Source organism: Eleginops maclovinus, chromosome 2, assembly GCF_036324505.1.
Source record: "Eleginops maclovinus isolate JMC-PN-2008 ecotype Puerto Natales chromosome 2, JC_Emac_rtc_rv5, whole genome shotgun sequence".
Lineage (NCBI taxonomy): Eukaryota > Metazoa > Chordata > Actinopteri > Perciformes > Eleginopidae > Eleginops > Eleginops maclovinus.
The window spans coordinates 24,641,539-24,668,518 of NC_086350.1; the positions used below are offsets into that span (position 1 = coordinate 24,641,539).

The 26,980-nt window shown below is 40.0% G+C and overlaps 1 protein-coding gene across 1 annotated transcript in view; it reads right to left on the reverse strand.

The window, feature by feature from the left end:
- Window positions 1-26,980, reverse strand: part of akap13 (A-kinase anchoring protein 13) — a 102,752-nt gene that overhangs the window by 25,033 nt on the left and 50,739 nt on the right. The window contains 12 exon segments of the mRNA XM_063900255.1: window positions 505-667; window positions 5,075-5,186; window positions 5,767-5,809; window positions 9,689-9,794; window positions 10,271-10,445; window positions 10,558-10,617; window positions 11,880-11,939; window positions 12,419-12,602; window positions 13,624-13,810; window positions 16,256-16,353; window positions 16,854-16,911; window positions 26,583-26,668. Of these exon segments, the coding sequence (XP_063756325.1) occupies window positions 505-667; window positions 5,075-5,186; window positions 5,767-5,809; window positions 9,689-9,794; window positions 10,271-10,445; window positions 10,558-10,617; window positions 11,880-11,939; window positions 12,419-12,602; window positions 13,624-13,810; window positions 16,256-16,353; window positions 16,854-16,911; window positions 26,583-26,668 (1,332 nt within the window).

Sequence of the window (26,980 nt, forward strand, 5' to 3'; positions counted from 1 at the left end):
TATTTTTACGTAATTGTCCTTTAAACTTACAGTTTGTATTAAATGTATGTCAATAGTGTGTGTTACATGAGCTCATATGGCATATGAATAAAACTCCATTGGACTGCCAGGTTAAAAACACTCTTTAAGTAATTTACAGTAAAAGGAAAGAGCCTGTGATATCCACCACATGTTCAAAGTAATCTAAGATGTCTGGTTACTTTAATGTGCTCACAATTCCCAATCATAAGGTAGAAGGTAGACTAATAGAGCAACATCGGAATGATTCAAAATGACTCAAAGATCAACAGGTTCTGCTTTTCTCTTTTGGTTCGGAAATTAACCTCTTACAATTGTGAATGTAGATTTCTACCATGAGAAGCATAGAGTTAAAGTGAAACTAATAGGGTTATAAGAGGAAGAGGAGGCCACAGAGGAGGAATCAAGAGGCTGGAGTTAAAATGGAATTGGGGAGAACAGAGGGGAAGGGAACAGGAAGGAGGAGGAGGAGTGGGGGAGTCTTACTGTTGCATAGGAACGTGTCTTTGTTGTGCAGAGGTTTGGAGCAGTGCTGACAGCAGGAGGAGGCACCGGGACTGACGGGGAGGAAGAGGTGACCGTTTGTGCTCTTCTTCTCTTTCTCTTTGATCTCCCGCTCCTTCTCTCCTTTCTTCTCCTTCTCTTTTTCCTGGAGGCAACAAAGCAGATAGATGTTTATAAAGCAAAAGCCTCAGTAATCTGCAAAACTGGCCATAAATAATATACTAACATGCCCAGAGATAACATTTGATGTATTTTATTCTAAGTATCTTTAATATTTTATTAAGATATAAACTACACAGCACAATATGAACTGTAATGCTCTATAATGTGCATACATGAGAACAGCTGATCCAGGACCCTGAGGCGGGAAGGAAAGATGGCTGACCTCTCTGGTTATAAACTAGGAGGCTGCAGACCATCAGGCCCGGGACCCCCACTGACCCTCACGCTTAACCACTTACATATTTGAAGATTTATATTGTCTGTAAACCTTTAAATTCAACACTAATTTTTAGAATAGCTTTAAAATAGCTTTAGAGACAGACAGACAGACAGACAGACAGACAGACAGACAGACAGACAGACAGACAGACATTCATATTTGCTTACCCTATCATGTCTGATGTCTGACCTCCGCCTCACAGAGCGATTAAACCTGTCACTCAACATGACTAACTCCAGTCTGTCTGTCTGTCTGTCAGTGTGAATCCTTCTCGTCAGTGTGTACAACCTGCTGCTGCCTGGATGCTTTCAAATCAGGAAGGGAGCTTACATCCGCACACACACATCAAGTTCCCCTTTCAGTCCCTTTTGCAGGGTCGTGGTCACCACTTCAGACTCCCCACCCACTGTACTTAAGTAGCTGAAGACAAAAACTCAAAGACTTTTAGGATACATCATTATTACATGTATTATTATTTAAGTCTACACACTTTTTTGTTTTATTCTTTAAATGTGTTTAATGTGTTTTTAGAATGGCATAGTACTCTTGTCTCATTAACTTATTTGAATATTTATTTTCACTTCAGTTTTACTTAGTTTCACTTCTTATTTTAGTCTCAATATACTGTATATATATATATATATATATATATATATATATATATACACATCAGTGGTGGGCCGTCAGAATCATCAGAATATAAATTAAATTTTGATATATTTTTTCCACAAATACGTAATAAATTATTCCCCATAATTTATTCTCTTCATTTTATAGCGTTCGTCTTGGCTGCGCTGCTTCCAGCCTCAGAACGAGATTTGGATGGCTGGCTTTTATGCTAGAGCTTTTATCCAATCATATTTCAGCCATAATGTGTTGCTAGGGTCAAAGAAATCTGCCCTTAGGCCTTCAGAATCAACAGGCGCCTGTAGCTTAAAGTGAACGCAAACAAAACTCTGGCGTTAACCAATCAGATTTCGAGTTGGCGACAACGGGCCAGCTAGCAGGCATATGCTAACGTTAGAACGTGCACGTCTTCTGATTGGATACGCACTATTGAGAGGCAGAGCTAGGCAGTAGGCAGAGCCATACAGTCTATGGGCAGCGCTAGCAAACTGAACTAGAACTTGAGCGAGCTAATTTGTGTAGATTTCTACAAGCTATTTTTTTTCAACCCACAATGGCTGAAGGAGGAGAAGAGATCGATTTGGTCGAGGATATAATTACAACGCCATTTTCAAGGGGAACTTTCCAAGAAAAGCTACACATCTTGAGAAGGGAACGACCAACTCCAACGCTAGCGAGCCTAGCACAGCAGGGAAAAGGGTTTGGCCGCCACTTTCAAATCACTAACTACGAGCGATACCCCTGGCTCACAGCCTCCGAGAGGCACTGCAAATTGTACTGCTGGGAATGCCTGCTATTTGCAACTGATCGATTTGGTGTTTGGAGCCACACTGGATTTGCAAACTTGAGTTGTCGGACCAAGGCAGCAACGAGACACCAAAGCACGGCTGGGCACTTACAAGCACTGGTGCTTTTGAAAACCTTTGGGGACACCCGAGTGGATCTACAGCTCAACGAACAAGTGCGCAGGGAAATGGAGCTCCACAACGAAAGGGTGAACAAAAATAGGGAAATATTGAAAGACTGATTGATTGTGTCCTGTTTTTGGGTAAACAGGAACTTTCATTTAGGGGACACGATGAAAGCGCCGAGTCCAGAAACAGAGGAAACTACGTGGAGCTTCTTTCTTTTCTTGCTGAGAACAACACAGATTTGCGTTACCACCTGTCCACAAACAAAGTGTTTACTGGGACGTCAGGCAAAATACAAAACGACCTGATTTATGCTATTGCTGAAGCGATGGGAGAAGAGATCAAAATGGAGCTTAAAAAAGCACCCTTTGTCGCTGTTATGGTGGACGAGACGTCAGACGTGGGTAATGTAGCACAGCTGGCACTGGTTCTGCGTTATGTGACAGACACAGGTGTCAAGGAGCGGTTTGTCAGATAATCTGATTAATTAAGTTAACTGTAAATGCGGATGTATTGATTATAAATGCTTCGGAAATATTAATATAACTCTGTTGTACTTGAATATGTTAAGGTGATGCAACGCCCGGTTATACTGCGTTTCTGTCTAAATGTATAGTTTCTAGAGCCATGGCGTCATAATGATGGTATTAAGAGGTGGAATAATTCAGGTAGGACTGTGTAGGACATCACTGAAGGCCTAGGTGTGAAATGCACGGCCCGCCACTGATACACAGTATATAGGACCTGGCTGCATGATGTGATGTACTGACACATCGGTCTCTTCACATGAAATAATGATGATGCTGCATGGTTATGTGGTGTGCACAGGAGGTCGCGTGGTCAGGCAGGCAGCTGATTGGACAATTTTGTTGACCAAGATTCCTGATCCCAGACGCTTTATTAACTAATATGCTCCTAGTCTCCTATTATGCTCTTTTATGGCATATAGCCTATTATAGGTGTCAAATATATTAAAAAAACATGTCTCTGACGTGTTTTGCTCAAAATACCAAACAGATCAGTTTAGCATGTCCGCTATCCCTCTGTTTCAGCCCGGTTTTCGAATGTGCTGATTCTGTGACTTTTGCTTTAAATTTGAGCTGAAGCTGGCCACGCCCCTTTGGAGAGTCATGATCTCTCCTCTGAAGAGAGAAGTTTCTAATGGAGAAACTCAGCTAAACGCTGCCGTGATTAAACCCCATATTATGCTCCAAACCGCATCCAGCATTATTTCTGAAGCACTTCTCAGTGTTTACCACTAGAACAGAGACATTATATGTATTATATAAACAACAACTCTAAGTCCCTGCAGACATCCTGCTGAACACACAGACACACAGAGGTGCTGCGGAGGGGATTCAGCTCCCCGACCATATATTGTGGACGATAGGTTGGGACGTGTCACGTGGGCGGGACGTTGCCAGGAGTTCAATGTAAAGCCAGCCCACATTTACGATATGACGTCATAAGGAAAGCAAATCTGGATCAGCTCGTTTGTACCCCCGTTTTTAGAGATGTGGGTAAGGCGGAAAAGAGAGAGGGTTGTATTTTCTGACACTTTGTGAGTCTCCTTACACACCGGGGACACATATTTATGTATTGAAGACAGCAAAAAGTGCATTTTGCGTAATAGTGGACCTTTAAAGCTAGGAATTATGTCTAACTTAATACAGATGTTTCATACACATCATTATGACTGGAAATCGTATCCTATTTTTACATATTTTGTTTATTGTTCTATTATAGTGTGTTCTAACTTATCCTGTATATTTAAATTCATTTTATCTATACATAAGCTATACATATTTATCTTTGTACTGGTAATATTTATATAATTAAGGTTGATGATTATTTATTATTTTATATACTAACATTTATGCTGCTGTCACAAAACCATTTCCATATTTAGGATCAATAAAGCACATTAAATCTAATGTAATTTGATCTATTCTTAGATATAATATCATCCATGAGGGACCAATGTAGGAATGAAGTTAAATGAAAAATATAATCTTTACTTTAATGTATCATTTAGAATGCTTGTTATCTGGTTTGTGTGTGTGTGTGTGTGTGTGTGTGTGTGTGTGTGTGTGTGTGTGTGTGTGTGTGTGTGTGTGTGTGTGTGTGTGTGTCACATTGATATTGATGATTGTGTTGTCACTTGTGTCGCTGACTGCATTCGCACAGCTACTTGTGTGATGTCCTCGGCAGCTGTGGCTCAGGGGGTTTATGAGTGTTACCAGATCAGACGTTCAGTGGTTTGATCCCCAGTCCCTACTGCTCCACAAGGCATTTTAGAACTGCATATATTTAATGTAATTTTTCAGTCTAATTTGTCATATCTTTATTTAACTTAGTTTGTTGTATATTTATATTCTTTCAAACATCATAAAATCTTATTATAGTTTTTCAAATATTTTTACCTCTTACTGTATTTATGTTTTTTTATCTTAACATACTTGAAAAAAAATCTAAATTCTGATTCTAATCAAAGTTTATGTAAGTTAGATCGTTAGAAAGAAGCAGCAGCTAGTGAGCATCCCCCCCCCCCGCAGTGCCTCCATGTCCTCACCTTCCCTTTCTTGCTCATCTTGCTGCGGAGGTAGCTGAACGTGCGGCTGATTTTAGGTCCTCCTTTCCCCTCAGTGTCGCTGCGTAGGGGGCCCGGCTCCTCCTCTGAAATACTGACACACACACACACACTTAATTCACATGCCACCAATCTAACCCGATTAATCACTTAATCTAATTAAATACTATTTGCTTGACCAACATACAGCAGTCTCATTATTTCTCAGCAGTGTTGTATAACATTTATATTTATTACATATATATATATAATTATATTATGGTGGAAATTGTGTTACAATGATGCACAATAATATGGGTCTTCTGCATGCCATGCTTATGTAACACTGCTGACCAGACGTCTATGACTATTAAGATGGAAATCATTAACACTGCCTTCCCCAAACTTTGTGGACAAAACACATTTTCAATCATTTACAGCTCGAAGAAAATGACATATATTCTGTAAGGCTCTTCCAAAAAGCTTAAAAAGATGTTGGTCCTATGTAAAAGAAATTACATTCCCATATATCCCCAAATAACATCCAAATGTCTTTCTTTAATTGACTTTTTGTATTGTATTTGTCTTTTATTGAACTACTAAAACATGACACCAAGAACCACTTTTTCAGTTCTGCCAATTTTTCTGCAAACAAAGCAACACTTTTTTTATCAACAGGATGATTTGAGCGTTACCTGTACTCCAGTGAGCCGGAGTTGGTGCAGAAGGAGCTCCCGCCTACAGGAAGCAGAGAGGGACACACATCATGTGATCAACACAGCTGCAAATCCTTTCACTGTACGAGGAATACATGTCTTACATCCGTAAATCCTATAAATGTATTTCAGTTATTTAGGTGATCCAGTGTGCGGGGAGCTCTGGTGGGGGTGTGCTGTTTGAGGTTTCTGGGAGATGATCCCGGAAATCCAGTCAGTTACAGATTAACGTGTTTTTAGCTTATGATAGAGAGTTTATGACACTACGAGACAGGGTTTTACTACTCTGGAGGATTTTTATGGAGGCTTATTTTGTCAAGAAGAGCAAAAGGCAAACAGTAGCAATAAAGTGCCTCTAACACAAGTTGAGTTATTCAAAAAGTGCATTATTTGTGTTGTTGAACAGACTCATTTTAGTGAATCACAAAGCTTAGGTTTTTCCTTTTCAAATACCAAATATCAGCTCTTAAGAGAAAAGGTGAAGAAGAATTGCACAATTATCAGGCAACTATGTATAACATACAGTGGTATGCAAAAGTTTGGGCACCCCTCTGAGATTTCATGACAATTTGCTTTTCCTTTATAATAGAAGATCACAGCAACAACATTTGTTTTCCTACAAAGATGTAGACGTTTTAGTGTTTTCCAGACCAAAATTCTTAGGGTAGCATTACATAGTTTTATTATAATAAAATAAAATGCAAAAAATGGGATGTGCAAAAGTTTGGGCACCCTTATAAATAGCATTCATTTCAACACCTGTACGGATTTATAGCTGACAGGTTGCTGCACAAAATTGCTTTGATTAGCTCATTAGACCTTCAATTACAAAGACAGGTGGAACCAATCATGAAAAAGGCTATTTAACATAGGTAATAGCTGGCTGTGCCTGGCCTAGGTTCTTTCTTAGGGAGTGGCAAGATGGGGACCTCAAAACAACTCTCCACTGACCTGAAAGCTAAGATAATCCAACATTATAAATTAGGAGAAGGGTACAAAAAATTATCTGACAGGTTTAAACTGTCTGTCTCCACAGTCAGAAACGTAGTTGTGAAATGGAAGGCCACAGGAACAGTCCGTGTGAAGGAAAGATGTGGTAGGCCGACAAAAATAGGGGAAAGGCACAGGCGAAGGATGGTGAAAATGGTCACAGAGAAGCCACAGACCACCTCCAGAGAACTACAACAACATCTGGCTGCTGATGGTGTAGTTGTTCACCGTTCCACAATCCAGCGTACTTTGCACCAGGAAGAGCTCATTGGAAGGGTGATGTGCAAAAAGCCTTTCCTGAGTGTTAATCACAAGAAGAGTCGCATGAGGTATGCAAAAGCACATCTGGACAAGCCAGAAGCATTTTGGAACAAAATACTGTGGTCAGATCAGACCAAGATTGAGTTATTTGGTCATAACATGAACAGGTATGCATGGCGAAAAAAACACACTGCATTCAATGAAAAGAACTTGTTGCCCACTGTAAAATTTGGTGGAGGATCTATCATGTTATGGGGCTGTGTGGCTAGCACAGGTACTGGAAAACTTGTTAAAGTTGAGGGCCACATGAATTCCTTACAGTACCAGGAGATTCTTGACAAGAATGTTCTAGAGTCAGTCACAAAGTTGAAGCTACGCCGGGGTTGGATTTTTCAGCAGGACAATGATCCTAAGCACCGATCAAAATCCACCAAGGAATTCATGCAGAAGCACAGGTACAATGTTCTGGAATGGCCATCCCAGTCCCCAGACCTTAACATCATTGAAAATGTATGGATTTATTTGAAGAAGGCTGTCCATGCACGGAGGCCAAGAAACCTGACTGAACTGGAGACGTTTTGTGTGGAAGAATGGGCCAAAATACCACCTGCCAGGCTTAAGGGACTTGTCTGTGGCTACAGGAGGCGTCTACAGGCCGTTATTGCAGCAAAAGGAGGCAATACTAAATATTAATGGAATTATTTCTTAGGGGTGCCCAAATTTATGCACATGCCTATTTTTGTTTGAATGCACATAAACATGTTTCTGTTTGACCAATAAAAGTTATTTCACTACTGAGATGTTTCTGTTACCATAAGGTATAACATATGTTAAAATGAAGTTGCTGCTTCAAAAGCTCAGCAAGTGACAAACTGATGCAGTGGTTTTCCTAAGGGGTGCCCAAACTTTTGCATACCACTGTATGTGTATCCTCACTCAAACTGCAATCACATGAATCAAAATAAGGAAATATATATAACAAATATTTGATTAAGATTGTGAAGCCTGAATTTAAGGTATGCTACTTTAGGCCACACCCACTGATGACCTGGAAAGGATTCCAGCCTAAGAATGTATGAGTTCTGGGAAGAAAATAGTAACTGGGAATGTCTTTTTTTCTCCAAAACATGGACTTGTCTAATAATAATGAACATTCATCTACCATAAATGCTAAGCTTTTGATTTTCCAAGGAAGTTGGCATTGCAACAGCTACTTCGACAAAACGCAATGGTATTTGTCCCTAACATTTCGAAATATTGCAGGAATAAAGATCTTTGGCAAACACTCGTTTACGATACTTACATGTATTGGTCAGCAGGATAATTTCCACATAATACATCTTGCAATTTATTTATCTCAATAGTTACCACAGTAATAAACAGTATTTTATTTCATTTTACTGTACAGCATTGAATTGTACATTCTGTTCTTGTACATATCATATCATTTACGTGTATATAAACTTCCTCTTGCACCATTTTAATTTTAATTTGTATTTACTTGCACATGTAGCGACATTCTCTTGCACTATTCTGTTATTTCTTTCACTATTTTTATTGGTTTTATTTGTTCTAAATATATTCATGTTGCATTGTTGGAGGAGCCTGGGACTAAACATTTGTATTTCCATATCTACACTCTAACTAGTGTGCATATGACAATAAAGCCTTTGAATCTTTGAATAATAACATCATTTTTTGAATTTGATTATATAATTTAGCTATAAACAAACTTCATGATGTCGCCAGCTTTGGTCAACACTACACAAAGCTATGGCGGCTAATGTTGGACTGTTGGATGGTGACGTTAATGTTAACAACCGCCATAAAAGCTTTTGACATTCACCAGAGGGTTATAACCGGTGTATTTAATGCTGCGGAAAAGATATCTCTTTATATTGTGTTACTACAGACATGTTTTCTGGCATCAAACCAAAAACACGTTCTAAAAAACGTTGACTTCGAGACATGGGAACCGTCAATGCTAAAATGCTAACTCATTTCCAGGTTTTGGGACCTTTTTATTGTGGTGTCTACAGAGATCTGATACTGGTCCTTATGTTAACTCACTAGAAGAGCAAGTGTACACTGGTTCTTTTTTGAAGCGGCAGGGATGAAAGGTTTAACTACTAATTGTACTTATAACCATCTAAGGTAAAATAAGTTTTGATACTAGTCACCTTTACATAACTAAAGGCAGTTAGCAGGCGTGTGAGACAGGTCAAATGGACAGAGGAAACACTCCTGTACCTAAAAGTCACAAAAAAAGTGCAGATAATAGGATGATGGACTACAGGAAGCAGGAAGTGTCTCTTCTATCCATCTGACGCTGTTCCAGGAAGAGGTGGACAAGTTTTAGTGAGTTACAGGTGGAAACCCCCAGAGGGAACACGGGACTACAGCCACATGGATCATACTTACTCCCTCCCTCCTCCTCCTCATCACTGGAGGCTGAGCCAATAGAAAAGAGGCGTCTATTTTTGGGGAGGAGCGGGGAGATACTGAGGGAGAAGCTGATTCGTCGCTTTGATGGAGGGAATCCTCTCACTAAAGGGTATGATGGGATGCAGCGGGGGGTGAAGAGAACAAACTTATTGCACAGGATCGAGAGATGAATATGGGCAGGATGAAGGGAGGAGGTCACACTCACCATCTATCTCACGCTGACTGATGGTAACCATGGAGATGGATTTGGTGAGCAATGGAGGCGGGAACATGGCGGGACAGCTGTTGGTCACTGACAGCACCGGATGAGGCTGAGAAACACGAACACATATTTTAATTATCACGATGGATCCTTATCTTTCATTTTAAACTGTGACCTGATACACACTGCTGTGCTCACACAAATAGTTGTCTTTTTATAAAACTTTATATAACTAAATAAAATAAAGATGAAGTATCGCTACTATAACTCTATTCCTTTCAGAATAAAAAAATCACACATTTAGTGCAACATAAGCAGAAGCAAATACTTTCCAGATACTGCGGGTATTGATGATTTTGAATAAACGTTATCCCTAATCTGGAAAATAGCTGCTAACCTTTACAGTTCATACTTTCGGGAAGTTCAGATCCATTACAGTGAATAAGATAGCAAACACCTGTACAGAAAAACACACACATACACAAATATAGACAGAAACACTGACACACACACACACACACACACACACACACACACACACACACACACACACACACACACACACACACACACACACACACACACCTGGCAGTATGTGTGCTCCCCTTCCTGCTCCTCCTCAGTGAGGGACAGCAGGGAGCCTCTCCTCTCCAGGTCCACTCTCACACTCCTCCCTGCTGCTCCCCCCTGCTGCTCACTGAGGGGGGGGCACTGAGCCTGCAGCTCTCCCTTCTCCCCCTCCAAACCCTCCAGGCTGTAGCTGGGGGGGGAGAAAACAACATGTTACTCCCATGTCCTTCACCATGAGGCTGTGCAGCGCACGGTTAATGCTCCGAGGGGGGCTTCATCATTAAAGACCCCCTGCTGTTTACCTTCTGTTGTCTATTTGCTCCTGATCGGGGGTGCGCAGGTTGGATGGACACCAACTGATACTGCAGGGATGGGAAGATGGAGGGTGGAGGATAGGAGATGTCAAAAGAGGAGATGATTAGTTGATAAAATGGTGTTTGAATCTGAGAGGAATGTAATGATGGGGTTATCATGGTGACAGAGGTGGGCTGTGGAGGGAGGTGTATCGGGGGGGAACCGGCATTTACCAGTCAGTGTCCTAATATTGGCCTTGCGCTTAATCCCAGATTTGTTTTTGATTTGGATAAAAGAGTCAACTTAATGACGTGAAGAGAACTCTCCGCTCCATACGTTATCTTTTGTGAACTGGACTTCACATTTTACACTTATATTTGATTTAATATGCCCTACAATAGTGTTTTATTTGTCTCAATATTTTTATATTCTAGCTCAACTTTTATATTTCAAATCTTTTAGTTCGGTTTTAGCTTCTATTTTGAGATGTTTATATTGTACAAGTGTTACTTTCCTACTCTTTTTTTAATTTCTCATTATGTGCAATACTTAGTTTGACATGCTGCTGCAACAAAAACATTGCCGAATTTGAGATGAATGAAATATATCTCATCTTATATAAATATATACACATACTGTACACATGTGAGTTATCATATTTAAAATGAAATAATTTAAAGATAAATAAACAATATGATAAGAGTATTTATATACACAGTAGAAATTAAAAGTATAAAAGTTAAATACAAAATAATAGAATAAAGATATTTCAATGACCATAAAAGTAAGTAAAATCTCAAAATAGAATACAAATATATTTATATGAACATAAAAAGTTAAGGTAAAATGTAGAACAGTAAGTGAAGCTCAAATGTACAATAAAAAGTTAAATAAAATAGATTTACAACATTTATATACATTTGAGAGTTGAAAAATGTCCAGTAAATACATTAATACAATAATTAACATGAAGATTATAATATTTACAGTGGTGTATCAATATTTAAAAGATATTAATGCTAAAAGCAATATACTGTATATGCATAACTGATATATTTATATATCAATGTAGCTCCCTCAGTCCATAGCTCTGTTCTACCATCAATGACCTCTTCTGCTCGCCAAAGTAAATATTCTAAACCATCTTTTCTAAGTTATTTCTTCCAGATATTACACCACGTGCTTGACCTCCTCGGGTCATTAATGGGAGCAGGAAAGAAGCCTTCAGTCACAGCAGCAGCAGTGGCTGTGTCAAACCCAGCGAACAGCAGTAGAGAGGAGAAGAACGTGGACATGTGAGGAACACAGAGATGTGAGGGATCGGACGTACCTTCTCCTGTGGAGGGGGGGCTTGGCTCTCTTCATCTCCCCTGACAGACTCTTCATCGAGCTGAAAGAAGGACAGATGGACCGTTAGAGCAGACAAAGAGATATACATAAAGAATGGAGCTGAAGCCAGCGCTATTTTTAGATCTCATTAATGCACAGAACTAGCTAGCTTTGCTTCTGGTTGGTATTTTTACATGCAGTATGCTCATGTTAAAAAAACACCTTTTTCCACTGCAAAGTACGAACATACATTATTGGATGTGATCAAACATGTTTCAATGCAACTTATTTTTAGCCATGGATGTGTACTTATGTCCTTATTTTTTGTGTGTTTTACTTTATATATAATATGTTAGCTTTCTATTTATTATTGTTTGCTATTTATCTATTATGTCGCAGTCTATTTTATGAGGCTACACAGGTAAGCTTGACACAAAGGCGGTGCCCCTATTAAAATTGTAATAACTTCATTATGCAAACAATATTAAACCCAGGAGATCTTTCAGTATGCTAAATGCCTGATTTAGTTAAACCCAGTACCTGCGCTGTGCCATGTCCAGATCTGCAGGGGTGTTGTCCCTGCCCGGCTCCCAGCTGTGGCGTCGGAGTGGTGACAGGGAGCGGGCGGAGGCTCGGGAGATGGCAGAGTACACAGGATTTTCTGAGAGCTGGTCTTTCTTCTCTTCTTCCTCTTCTTGTAGTCCTCTTTCACCCATTCCTCCTCCTGGGATTTATCACAGAAATACAAAATTGTGACTCTTTTGAACAATAGAACAACAAAACAACCTTTATGGTGAAGGAATGAGTCCTAAACCCAGAAATGAGTCAGCATTTTACCACTTCATGTTCAACTTCTCAGAACTAATTATTTTTGTACATGTTTTTTGTTAGATACCTGAAATATGAATTATTATGAATGAGGTGATTTAAGAACGTCAGTAAAAACCCCACTGATGAACGTCTAAAGCTTTGATGTTTTTTCATATAAAAGGCGGTTGCTAAGTGGCTTAATGAGACTGAAAAATGTCATCATGCCAAAAATTAGCCGCCTTTAGCTTAGTGCCGGTGTCATGAAGTCATTCAACCATCCTGTAGTTCATTTGGCCTAACAAAGCTTTTTAACTTCTGGCTAGTTTATTTACGCTCCAGCTATTATAAACGTGGTGTTAATATGTGGAAAATGACCTGTTATAAGTATCATAACTGCATTTTGCCACAGCTCTTTTTTTTTACAATATTCTAAAATCCCATTCCTTTTTGTTGTGGGAGCTCTCGCGATACTAACTTTCAGGTCGCCCGACAAAAATACATCATCAATGCGGCAATAGGTAAGATAAGGTCATTAGAGCGATTACAGGAAATGACACGAAGCAGGGCTGCGGTTCATAGTCAGCACATTAACTCTTATCACTCTCCTATTGGATATACACTAAATGTATTTCCAGTTGTACACTGGTAGAGAACAATTTGATTTCTTTATAGATACACTTAAATGTCCACAGGAAACAAAGCTTCTCTAAATTACTTGGTGTTCATTGCTTCTTATGTTTTCTTATCGAAGGAACATCAGCGACAAAACTTTACTTCGAAAAACGTTTGTGGCCAAGATGCAAATAAGATATGATAAATAAAATAAACCCTTATATTGTAAATCTCCAACCCCATAAATAAAAGTTAATACATTCCTTTACAAAAGAAGAACAGCTGTTCCTAGAAATCGTAGAAGAACAGTGTGTGTGCTTTACCTCTGTCCTCTGTCTCTGACTTCCAGGACAGTCTGGAGCTGCGTGGGGTCACGGCGTCAGGTGCGCCCCCTGACAAAGACCCCTCACTGGGGCTGTAGGCTTCCTGTGTCAAGGCATCGTGTGTGGAGGATCGGGAGACACGCACCCCTCTGTCCGAGTGTCCAACCCGGGGGGGAGGATCCTTAGGCTGCAGAGGAGGAGAGTATCAGAGATAAATACTATATCCTTAATTCAGAGACACATTCAGGCCAGTGAAACATCACCAAGTTGAGAACTTTCCAGCACTCAAAATGCTTTATTTTAAAACACTAAAAATTGGATCCAAGGCTTTTTCTTTTGGATTTTTCAGGGGGAAGCATGAATAGTAGTACAAATGAGTGAATACTTATCGACAGCAGCTTTCTTTACATCAAAACTTGTATAGAACAGTTTTGGAAAAGGGCTCACAATCCAAGCTTTACTCATTGTTTACGACGGCTGTTACAAAGCCTTCCATTAGAAAGGATGTCTCACATATTAAAGGCTGGACAGCATTTGTTTTAGAATTTATGGAAAGCCTTATTCAATTATTCTAAAAAAATGGATTTAAAAGATGAAAGAAGGAGAACAAATTGCAGTACAATGCCGTTTCAGAGCTTGATGACCCGTAGTTTGTTATGAACATGTATGATTTTGAACCTTTAACAATTAATATATTCCCCTGCTTATTAGGTTATCATGTGCTACACAGGCAAAGCATGAATGATTTTATTTTGAATTTGATTTTCTTTTAATGTTTTTAATTTTTAACCCTTTTGATTTTTTGTTGTTGTCTTTTTGGCTTTTTTGTGATTGAGTTTGCCAAATTTAAAAAGGTTAACATTTTGTTTTTTTTAAAATAACAAAAAGTAATGAATTGCCAATCAAAGTTTTATGTCATTGTGTATTTCGTTTTACTTATTTCGTTTTATTGTTTTTACTGTACTGTATTTTTTACATTATTATCACTATTCATTATTGTTCTGCACTCTGTATTTTTTTACCTGTTGTTGTGTTATGTGTGAAAAACTCAATAGTGTTAAAAAAAGATACATTTTTACTTCAAATTGAAGAAACCTTGTGAAAAATATTCTCGACAAAATCCCATAAGAAGAAGAAAACAAGTTAATGAATTTGAAGAAAGATGGGGAATTCACAACATACTACTAAGAAGATTGTGCTCTGTAAGTAAAGTATATACCATATTATTATTTTTTAATTTAAAAAACAAATGCCAATGAAATCACAGTTGATCTCTCTACGCTTGTGAGGACATGGTGTGATTGGACTTGAGTACGCCACACATACACTCCCTACCCCTACCACCCTCATGTTGTCCAAATCCCATAATTTCTTTTTAAAACTTGAGTGTCGGAGTCAGATTTCAAAGGATCCTGTAAGACACGGTTGTGGGAGAAAGAGCAGCCACATGTAGGGTTATGAGTGAGTGTAGAAGGACTCTTCCAGAACAAGTGAGTCACACTGAGCCGCACTGATCCTACTCGCATGTTATAGCACGCACACGTTTAAAGGCTTAATGAATGTAGCAATCATCATTGGAAATGTTGTTACTGTTGATCCCTGACAGTGGAAGGACTACGCGTCCTGTTGGAGGCGGGGCCCCGTTCAGTCCTATGAAAGTTGCTCAGTGGCACATGAATCATGAATGGCTCTCGGGAATAAAAATACCCAAATATAAAATACTTTAGCGGATCTTCTGGCTTCCACGTCCACTGGGCCCACTTGAGTTTTCCTCAAGCCCCTCCTCTTATGTGCTCTGTCACGGTAGAGTCACAGCCAGTCTTGGCTAAGTCAAACGAATGGAGTGGGAGTGTTGGGCCCAATCAAACTGATAGGATGTTATCGTACCACTGTTTAACTACTACAGAAATTTGCTTCAGCATTCGGCTCAATTCCTGGGGGTTGTGTGTTGACCTGGGGGCTTCATTCCTTTGAAAGTTCACGCATGAAGCCAAAATTCTCAACAACAACTCCTGAATTTTCTGAGGTCTTGGGCCTGTAGAGCATGCACCATTGCGCTCTCCTTAAGCCGCCTTCAATCCACTCCACAGCAGTCCGGTCTCGGTTCAGTCAAATGAAGGAAAAGAGAGAAAAATAACACTGGATTCGGCTCTAAGAGCATTTTACAACTTTAAGGATCTGATGTTTTAATAAGGGCTATTCAGTTGTTTGTAATGATTAGTTGATCTACCGCCAAAACAATGATTCACTGATTTACAGACGTCTCTTTCCCAGTGTAAGTCAAAGGGGAAAAGTATTTTTAGGCCCAATGACATCACAGACTGACACTGAAGTTGTAGTAACATTAATGTCCACTACGTAAATATACTTCAATGCCTGGCTCTCGTCCTGGGGTCTTGGTTTTCGTCCACGAATGACATGTGGAACAGTCAGTCAGCTGATTTTCTCTGGTTCCTGCCATGCTGCACACAGGGAAGTGTTTCCTGTCCGTTGCATCAGAAACCACAGGTTTTGTCATCCTGGTTAATTTTAGAAAAGTGCAGCAAAGAACAGAGCTGCAGCAACAATGTGACACCAGTCTCCTAAGTTTAACAGGCGTCTGTGTGTATGTGTACGTGGGTGTGTTTCATACCCTTTTAAAGATGCTGTCATCCGATGGTGCACTGAATTTCCCACCGTCTTTGTGCAACAGACACTGCGACACGCGCTGCTCTTTTTCTGGATGCAGGTCTGGAGAGAAGACAAGGAGGAGGAGGAGACAGAAAAACACGAGGCTGGCTCAGTGATCGCGGTAATTAAGTGAAAGATTGTTCTTTAGCAGAATATTTGGTGCCATGTTTGAGCAAGTAGCTTATTGCAGCGCCGGGTGCAATGCCCCGGGACAGGAAGTTGACCTCATATGAGCCAAAGCACAGAGAAGAGTGGATGTGAGACAGTGTCTGTTTCATGATTACCTCATACTGTCAATGCTATAACAGCATCATTACATCTATTACTGCTAGGCAATAAACCAAACTAGTTAATAATCAGCGTCTACAATCTGCATTCAACATTTTTGGTTAAGCTGTCTTTCAGTCTCAGCATGCCCTAAAGGGAAAATGTGCTTTTTACGTAAGCTAGGTTTGTAGATAAATGGTGCCTGGAATGTATTAATTGTCAGCTTTTTAATGCTCTAATAATATTTGAATGAAAAGTAAGGAAGCTGTCCTCTCGGTGCAATAAGTGTTTACCTGTGCATGTTGACACTGTGCTGGGTTCAGGGCAGAAAACATCGCTCTCCCTCTGGATCTATGAGAGAAAAGGAAATATAAGGAGACAAGCATAATGTCTCTGATGAATACGCCTATGATATAAACATTTAAATCATTTCATAGTTTAGAGAGCTTGATATGTTTCAAATGGGTTCCTTATACCCTCCACTGGTTCACTGCGGAGTATGTATTGGCAGTTTATGGAATCGATTTCCAGTCTAAGGGACCCCTCAAAGTGCTTTACATATGTTAACCCATTCACACACATTCATTAAAATGTCACGTACACAAACCTACACACACCATTGGCCCATTGGGAGCAATTTGCGGTTAAGTATCTTGCCTAAGGACACACTCGACATGTTGACTGCCTGGGACTGGGGATGAATCCACCAATGTATCACAGTATAGCATGTTTTCTGCTTCAGGCTCACTGTTACGCGCTTTGCGATACACAGTCATGATACACACTGATGCACGGTCAACTCTCACAATACAATCTCACTGATATACGGTCATGATACACACCAATACACTGTCATTAAAGCATGTTCATCGATAGACACTCACAATACACTCCAATCGATCCAAGCTCCCGATACAAGTTAACCATACATGCTTAGCGATAGAAACACACTCACTGAGAAACACTCATGATACATATCAGTGCACTTTCATTAATTCATGCTCACGATACACGCTGACCTATACACACTCACGGTACACGCCAACTATCCACTCTTACTGATACACGTTAACCCATTTGTGCTAACCGAGGCGCTAATTGGCACTAACTGATAAATGCCCACAATACAAGCTAACTGATACACGCTCATGGTACACACCGATGAACTTTCATCAAAGCATGCTCAATAATACACCCTGACGATACACGATCACCAAACACGCTAACGATACTCTAACCAATGGTGACAATACACACTCACGATACACACTGACCGTTACGCGATTACCAATCCATTAAGGGTGGGGGAAATAATCGATACATCATAGTATCGCGATACTTTGTGTGGCGATATTTTTTTGTATTTTAACAATTGCTTTTCCAATCCACTACATGGTGCTGAGCATTTTCTTGTGTGGTCATGGCCATGGGTGAAGTCAGTGGGATTGGCAGGAAGTTAGTCAAAACAAATATGGAGTCAGTGGAGAAAGAAATTAGAAAAGCACCATATGGCAATATATCGTATGGCAATACTCAGCATATCGTAGGATCGCAATGCTATCGTATCGTGGCTTAAGTATCGCGATGGTATCGTGGGGACCCTGGTGATTCCCACCCCTACAATCCATGCTAACCGATACACACTTATCTATAGGCGCACGTGCTATAGCTTCCTTTAACATGCTTACAAAATATCTAATCGAACCACACACACGATACAAACTAATCGATACACTGTCCGGATACACACTGACCATACACCCTAACCAATACACACTCACTTAAGCAGGCTCACAGATACACACTCTTTGAAGCACACTTAGCGATACCAATCAACCAAACATGCGTACCAATACACACGCACTGATACACACGTCATAAGCAAAGGACTGTTCCACCCCTGCAAACAAACAGCCAGTTCAGTGTTAGAGGGGCGTAGGGGGTCATCTCCACAACACTTCTGTGTTTTTGTCACACACACACAAAGCACAGTTACACGGTGACGATCCATATCTGAAAGAACATTGTGCAGTATCAGTGTCTGATTTGGGTAGCAGAAGAAATGTTTTTGTTCAGTATTGCCCTCCATCCCTTAGAAGTGAACAGATTAAAGACTAGCCTAGTTACAGGGCATATGAATGCTGCAGAAAAAAAAGAAAAAAACACACTCAAGATCCGTCCTTTGGGCCTAATGTTGTATACAATTGTTTAACAGATTCAACAGAGGCTGATTGAAACATATCAACGCTTGATTTTAACAACCTGCCATGGGATTTTAAACTCCCCCACTGGTCTGTTGTGTAACTTCTGTGGGCCGAGCCATCAGAATGACCTCATATAGTTGCGATTGTTGGTGCCTAAAGCCAATGAGTCCTTTGTACCCTCGTCCACTTGTCTCAATGGATCAGTTGTTCCATGTTGCCGGCTCTGTCTATTATCAACATCCTGCAGAGAAAGAGAGATCTGCACAACAGGCGGCATTTATCCATCTAAACCAGAGCTGCATATGTTTGGAGTGAAGTGAGGAGAAAACTAGGGCTGGACCCACTCTCTTACAGCGCTGAAACTGAAGCTTAAAGCTAAAATAAGGAGCAGTTACAGATATAAAATGCAAAGAATAAAGGGCCGGGCTGCAGTGATGGAGAAAATATGATCTAAAAATGATATGCAAAACAACTAGACATCCACACAGAAGTATATCCCATCAGTATCCCATAAAACAACTGGCATTAAAGTATCAAGTGTAGGCACACACATATTTGACACACAGCCGAGTTCAGATCTGGCATATCCAATCCCGAAAGGTGGATTGAAAAGACATATCTATCCTCCGTCATTATATCTATTTTCCTCCATCTGTATTTCTCCGTCTGTACGTCTTTTTTTGTTTATCTCTTAATGTGTATTTCTATATTTCGCTTTATCTCTTTCCTAATATCCTGGTCAGCAGTTTGTCTTTTTCTATATGTATTTATGTAAATCCAGAGTTTCTTTACTTCGTCTATAGAAAAAAGGAGAGTAAAAGAAACTAATTCAGAAATCAGTTTCAGTGTAAGCCTGCGTAAAATCAGCTCTCTCTGCTGTCTGATGAGACATTTGACACCATCTTCATATTTCTGGAGTCCGTTTTTGAACAGAAATGTGTTTTCTGACATCACTTTAACATTTTTCAGGGCAAGTCTGCATTTTGGTTTGAGGGCGCAGCACCACTGTGACCCGGTTAAGACAAAACCCTATTCAGTACATTTCAAACATTCTTTCTGTATAGCCTTCTGAAAATATCTATGTCGGTTTATCTTTCTCTATATCTCTTTCAGTATATCTCTGACTGTATGTGTCTTGTTGAATATCTACGTCTGTATATCTCCATCAGTAAATCAAAAAAACTAAGTCTGATTAGTTTATCTCTCGGTGTATCTCCATCTGTTGCCTCGTTCTGTATATCTCAATATGTACTTTTATTTCTGTCTATCTCTTCCTGTTAGCCTTCTCAGTCCATTTTTTTAGGTTTGGTTAAATCTTAATATCCCTTCAGCTAGAGCATAGTCAATATGACTTCCTCTAGAAAGTAGATACCATGTTAATCAACTATGGAGTACCACCAAACCATTTCTTATAACGCTAAAACACAACTTTAGTATACTAGCTTCCATGACTATTCTTGAAATAAACTGCTAGGCAACTCAAGCAATGTGTTTTCCCCATAGAGAAACATGACACAACCTATTTTACATTGAACCACTTCTTCTAAGAACACACAAACACATGAACAGCATCAGAATACTCTTGATTGTATCACTTTTTTACAGTGCTGTAGACAGTTAGATAAAAGGCTTGCAGTAACCCTAACCCGATAGACCTTCTGTACTTTTTAAATAACGGTTCAAAGGTATTATGTAAAACATTTGAAACAGTTACAAAGGTTTTTGTGGATCCTTACATCTCTCTAGGGAATAATCTGAGACGAGAGGAAGAAATGCGAGTGAGGGAAGTGAAGAGCCAAATGGAAAGCACTATTTGTATCCATGGCAACATTGTTTTTCCTGTTTGCATCACCCAAAGCATGATGGAAAGTGAAGTTCGTAATAACTCAACAATTGTGAAACCAAAAATAGAAAACGGAAATATAACAAATATTAGAAGTGAAAATCCGTTTGTCACTGTTAGCGGTACATTTAGAAAAGTACTAAGATTCAAAAAGTCTTATATAAACCTCAAACAAACTCTTCTACTGTTTTAGAGCTTCCACAGTACAGTGCTACTGACATATTAATTGACATTTCTGAGTAGCACAGAAACAATATATGACATCACTATGATTATAAAGATAATGAACAAAGGGTCCCAAGCATGGATGTATAAAGTGAACTGAATGGAGCGTTTGAGGCGGGTTAATTCCTATGAAAGTTGCTCAGTGGCACCTGAAGCCAAAATAGCCTGACTCTTAAGACCAAAAATTCACAGATCTTTTGGAGATCTGGGCCAAAAGAGCACATAAACTTCGTTTTTCCTTTAGCCCCGCCTCTAATTTGATACATAACGGTAGTGTTATGTCGGGTCTCGACTCAGTCAAATGAATAGAGGGGAAAAATAGCACATTTAACAACCTTTAGGTCCTAATGATTCAAATATGGGCTTCTTAAGTGTTGGTACTGGGTAGTGGATTTAGCTAAAAACCAAAATACAATGATGAGGAACCAATGACGTCACGGACTGTCACGGAAGTTGTAGTATCGACGTTTGGCCACTACGAAAATTAGCAACAACTGGCTCTCGTTCTGGGTTCAAAGGCTTAATGGACGCCTCCATATGTGCTACAGAACAAAAACATTTAAAATATGCCAAACTCTACAGCGGACTTAAGAATTCTTTAGCAATCCAAAGGGATCTAAACTACAATAAAAACCTATAAATTATCTGGTTTGCAGACACACAAACACACTCCTACCTTAATGAGCACCACATCCACAGCCCTCTCTCCCTTGGCACAGAAGCTGTACCTCCGCCTGTGTCTCTCATACATGCCAACAGCGTCTGCAGCCAAGGATCGATGTGTCAATACACGAACTGTGTATGAGCCATCTTTCCAGGATAATCCTCAAATATCACACCTCCTTCTACAGTCTCTCCTTTTTGTCTTGACCGCCACTGAGTCAGAAAAACAAATAGCATACGTAGAAGATCGGCTGAGGGTGGAGTTCCCAAGGAAAAAAAAAAAGATCCAACTGGCAGTTTCCAGAGTGGCCGGCTGCAGATTTTCTTGACACCATAAGAGAAGAAAAACGGGCACGGATCAACTGTAACTTAACATTCTTGTGCCGCTAACAATCCCAAATCATTTGATCTTGAGGTCAAACACTCCAGAGTTAAACAAAAAGAAGTCCTGCACGACTATGAGTAATCCACAAACATTCTCTGGTGTTCCTTCTCGCAGCACTTTGGGTTGGAAAATGAGCCTCTCTGCCCACATCTGTTCGTAACAGCGGCCCCTCCCTCCTTCCCACTCTCTCTTCCCTTTTTCCTTCAGGCCCTCCATTCCTCTAGCTCTCTTTTTCTCTCACACACGCCCATCACATCTGTCCTTCACTTTGAAACAAACTCCCTCTCATCCATTTGCTACTTCTCTGCAGCTCCGTCACGGTGCAGGGAACAATGGAGCTCTATCTGATAAGTGCCTCTGCACTCAGAGACAGAGAGAGACTTTTTATCCACTGGAACGGGGATAAAACATGGAGTGTGCTGCATGGAGGTCTTTATTGTGATGTTCTTCAGTGCTGGGGTAATTACATATGCTTGCATAATGATCTGCTGTTACACACTTATGCAGGATCAAAGCAAAACCTTCCCTCCTGTCTGTGCCGAAGCCTGTGTCCAATGGAACAGTTAGAAATGTGACATTTTCATTGGACTTTTTGATGAAAACAAGGAATATTTTGCTCTTTTTTTCCCGGTGTGATAGTGGCAGTGATGTAACTGTTCCAGGGCTTGGTCCCCAAGCAGAGGACCCGGGTTTAATCCGGTTCGGCATCGTTTTCAAAATGTCATACCAACTTTCCCTTGTCAATTCTATCTCTACACTAAAGGCAGTGGTTGTACAACAAGATGAAAAGAATAATACAAAATCAAAGAAGGATGTTTTTGTATTCAGTAAGGTTATTTAATAAAAAATGTACCTAGTTACTGAAACAAATTCTGTCACTAATAAACAAATACCAACAAACGCACCTCATTCACATAAAAACTGGCCCCCCCAACTAATATTGGTCTAGAACCATCACTGGCTGTCCCTGAAAACCAGAAGTCTTACCGCCACCTTTCACCTTGAGAAATCTTTATTTCATTTGCCAGGAAATGTTAGCGAAGGGACATGAACCAGGGGGTGCACAAGACCCTGCACCAACACCCAGAACTCATGTATGAACTCTTAGTTAAAATACCAAAAATGGACGTTCCATTCCTGACTTGATAAACTTTACACATAGTGGAATTATATAGGTTAATCCAATTGATATATTGGTTATTGGGCTACCGGATTACTTTGTATTTTCTCAAAATACCTCAGAATAAATTCAATTTTTGCTCCAATTATCATATTCTTTTTTATAATAGTAACAGTCATGTGTGTCACTTTGTTAGAAAAAGTGGGGCTGCCACTACTGCATTTTCCTCCCCTGCAAACCACACATACATATACATTTATACATCTTCTTACAATACTTTTTTATTTTGACGACTAGTGCAGTAACTATGCTACGCTGCTGCAAAGCGGGAGCAACAATGGCTTACGTTCTGCTGTTAGACGTGTCGCAGGTCCAAATCACACCACTTTGGTTACCAGAAATACACCCATAAAGTGTGAAAAGTCATCGAGATGGTACAAGTTCTCTTGTGCAAGTAAATCTTTCTCAAAGTGTACAATTCTTTGGGACATTTTCAACAGATTATCCTTATGTAAAGTGTTGGGGACAAATTTAGCCGTTTCAAAAAGTGGTGGGGACATGTACCCAGCGTCTCCAGTATAAATGACGCATATGGTAACAGTAACTGTGAAGTAATACGCACCGACACAATGGTTAAGGGGAAGCTGTCTGACTGGAGAGAGAGAGTTGGATAGACATTAGGAGGTAGTTATACCTGCTCTGACCACAAGGAAGCAGCAAAGGAGCAGCAGCCAGACCCCCCCCCCCCCCCCCCCCCACACACACACACACACACACACACACACACACACACACACACACACACACACACACACACACACACACACACACACACACACACACACACACACACACACACACACACACACACACACACACACACACACACACACACACAGTAATACCTGGGTGTCAAGTCTGGGTGTTTGGGTTTCCTAACAGATTTAAAAGTCATCTGGAACTCGTAGTAAAATCTCAGTTCCCACACTGCATGGTCTGAGCTAAAAACACTACAAGCTTTCATCACATTTCTAACATAACTGTATTTGATTTTTGTTCTTGATAAGTCAGTGACCAGCAGAAAGCAGTCAAACGCAAAATACACAGTTTTATGGGCGGTACTGGGGGGGGGGGGGGCAACAGGGGTTAGTGGTCCTTTAACAGAACAGTGATGCCCTCCAAACTAAGAGTCTATGATAACATGATGATTCTTGGCAATAGATCTAACGCGATAGGCAGAACCAATTGTTCTGAACTTTGTAGTAGTACCTCTTGGTACACCGCCATCGGCTGGCTGAAGCACGCACAAGAAAGAACAACCACCTGTCAGCTCCAACCACAAGCAAGAGTAAAAACCTAAACATTGAGACAACAAATTAAGAATGATATTTGTGACTATCATATTTGTGTAATTGTAAGGCAAAACATGTGGTCGATAATGTTGTCGATATTTTAGCCCTCTTCATAGCACAGACACACTATTTGACTCATATTGGTCAAATTCTAACTAAGTTACCTAAAGTAATACTGTAACTGAAACAATTAACTGTAGAGCTAACTAATAACTAAGTTACTGAAACAAAAAACAATCATTGTATTATATTTTTTTAAAACAACACTGTCTTTGTGTCTCTTATCACAAGTTGTATGTTCCCCTCTCGTAAAACAACTTGCATTTCCGGTAAAATTGGTCAACAACCACTGCATATTTTATAACTTGTTTACAACTTCTGCTAGTGTTTGCTAGCTACCTGTTAGCATATGGAACGTAGCTTGATTTTGGAATGCTAATGCTGACCGAGGAGTTTCAAATAATCCATTTCTATCATTCTTTACTGTGTGTGTGTGTGTAAGAAGACCTTGTAAGTTTGTATTTACCACAGAGTTCATTTCAGTTATCAAACCCAAAACACATTCAAAAAAACAATGCTAATGCTAATATGTTAACTCATTTCCGGTAACGTTTTCAGTGTAAACTGCTCTGGGACATTGAAGTGTTCCTAAGAGAGATCATTCAAGATCAAACACACACACACACACACACACACACACACACACACACACACACACACACACACACACACACACACACACACACACACACACACACACACACACACACACACACACACACACACACACACACACACACACACACACACACACACACACACACACACACACACAGGTCTTAAGTTTCCCATATCCCTGCAGTGACCTGCTGCTCCAGGAGAGCAGCGGCAGCGTCACGAGGAGACATTGGAACAGGATTGATGGGGCTTCAGATTCCTTGTCTAACCTCCAAAGGCCTGGAGGAGCAGTGAGGTTGTGAGGACAGTCAACTCGTGCTCATATCATCTGAAGGAAGGCGTGTGCGGTTCTTATCTGGAAACCTATCAGTTATCTTCAGATTCCCACGCTTGTACTTGCCTCGGTTTGTTTGGTGTGAACTATGTGGTCAATCATATTTGAAGTGTGCTTAAAGCAAAAAAAAACAAATGGGTGAGAAATTCTGTGCTTCACAGAAATGGCTTTCAGATTGTCAAATGGCAATTTTCCACGCTTATCACAACAGAAAACGTAATAATGAGTAAAGGTAAGGTGTGTGTGTGTGTGTGTGCCTTTATCTCATCTCCAATCATCTCCAAACAATGTTTTTTTCATTACTGTGTAGCATTTAGTGTGTGTGGAACTCCATGACAGACTTTGAGCTGTAAACAGTGTTAAAAAGGCCCCCATTGACCCTTACATAATCCCAGACTGCCGTGGCCAACAACATTTGTTCACACACAGACGGAAAAAAGAAAACCCGTCAGATTAAAGGTGTAGCTGCTGCTAGGAGGTTTCATACAGCTGTATCAGTGTTAGTCAAAAGACTGAATTTAGATAGTGCTTTTACAGTCTTTACAACCTCTCAAATTCTTTTTACAATGAAGTCAGCATTCCCCCGGTCATACAGAGGCAAAGGCTGCCATTCAAGGAGCCACCTGCTCCACGACACGATACCATCGCGATACTTGAGCCACGATACGATAGCATTGCGGTTCTACGGTATGCTAAGTATTGCGATATTGCGCATTTGTGATTTCTTTCTTCGCTGACTCCATCTTTGTATTGACTAACATCTGCCAATCCCACTGACTTCACCCATGGCCATGACCGCACAAGAAAGAGCTCAGCACCATCTAGTGGATTTGAAAAAGCAATTGTGACCAAAAACTTTAATTTGGATTTACAATATGAATAGTTTATAAAATAAAATACAGATACTTGGCATTCGTGTATCAATACAATATCGCCACGCAAAGTATCGAGATACTATGCTGTATCGATTATTTCCCCAACCCCTAATTCACACTTTCATTCACCATAGTTAGGCAATTTGGGATTGGGTATTTCATCCATGGAGAATTTGACATGTTTACTGCAAGGGAATGGGAATTGAACAACAAACTTTCAGATTTCTAAACAACTGTTTTCCTCCATGTGTTACAAACGCCCAGTAGAATAAAAGCTCACAGCACAAGGAACATTTTGGCCGTGACAGTTAAATATTTTCATTGTATTTCTTTCGACACTCACCTGCAGAGTGTGTGTGTCGTCTGGTTCGCTACGGCCCTGCCGACACTCTTCTTCTTCTTCTTCTTCTTCTACTTCTTCTTCTTCTGCTGTAAGGGACAGAAGACACAAGCTCATCAATACAGGGCATCATCTATCTGTACCCCACCTGTGGAACTCCCTCCCACCGGACATCCGGAATACTGACTCTCTCCATTTTCAAATCATGTCTCAAAACATATCTCTTCAAACATATCCTGATCACATCACACATCCTCTGTTTTTTTATCGATTATATTGTCTCGTTTTTGTGCGTTTTCATTTTGTTTTTTGTGTACCTTTAGTGCCTTGAAAGGCGCCTTTATAAATAAAATGTATTATTATTATTATTGTTATCTACTTAGTAGATATAATAATAATAT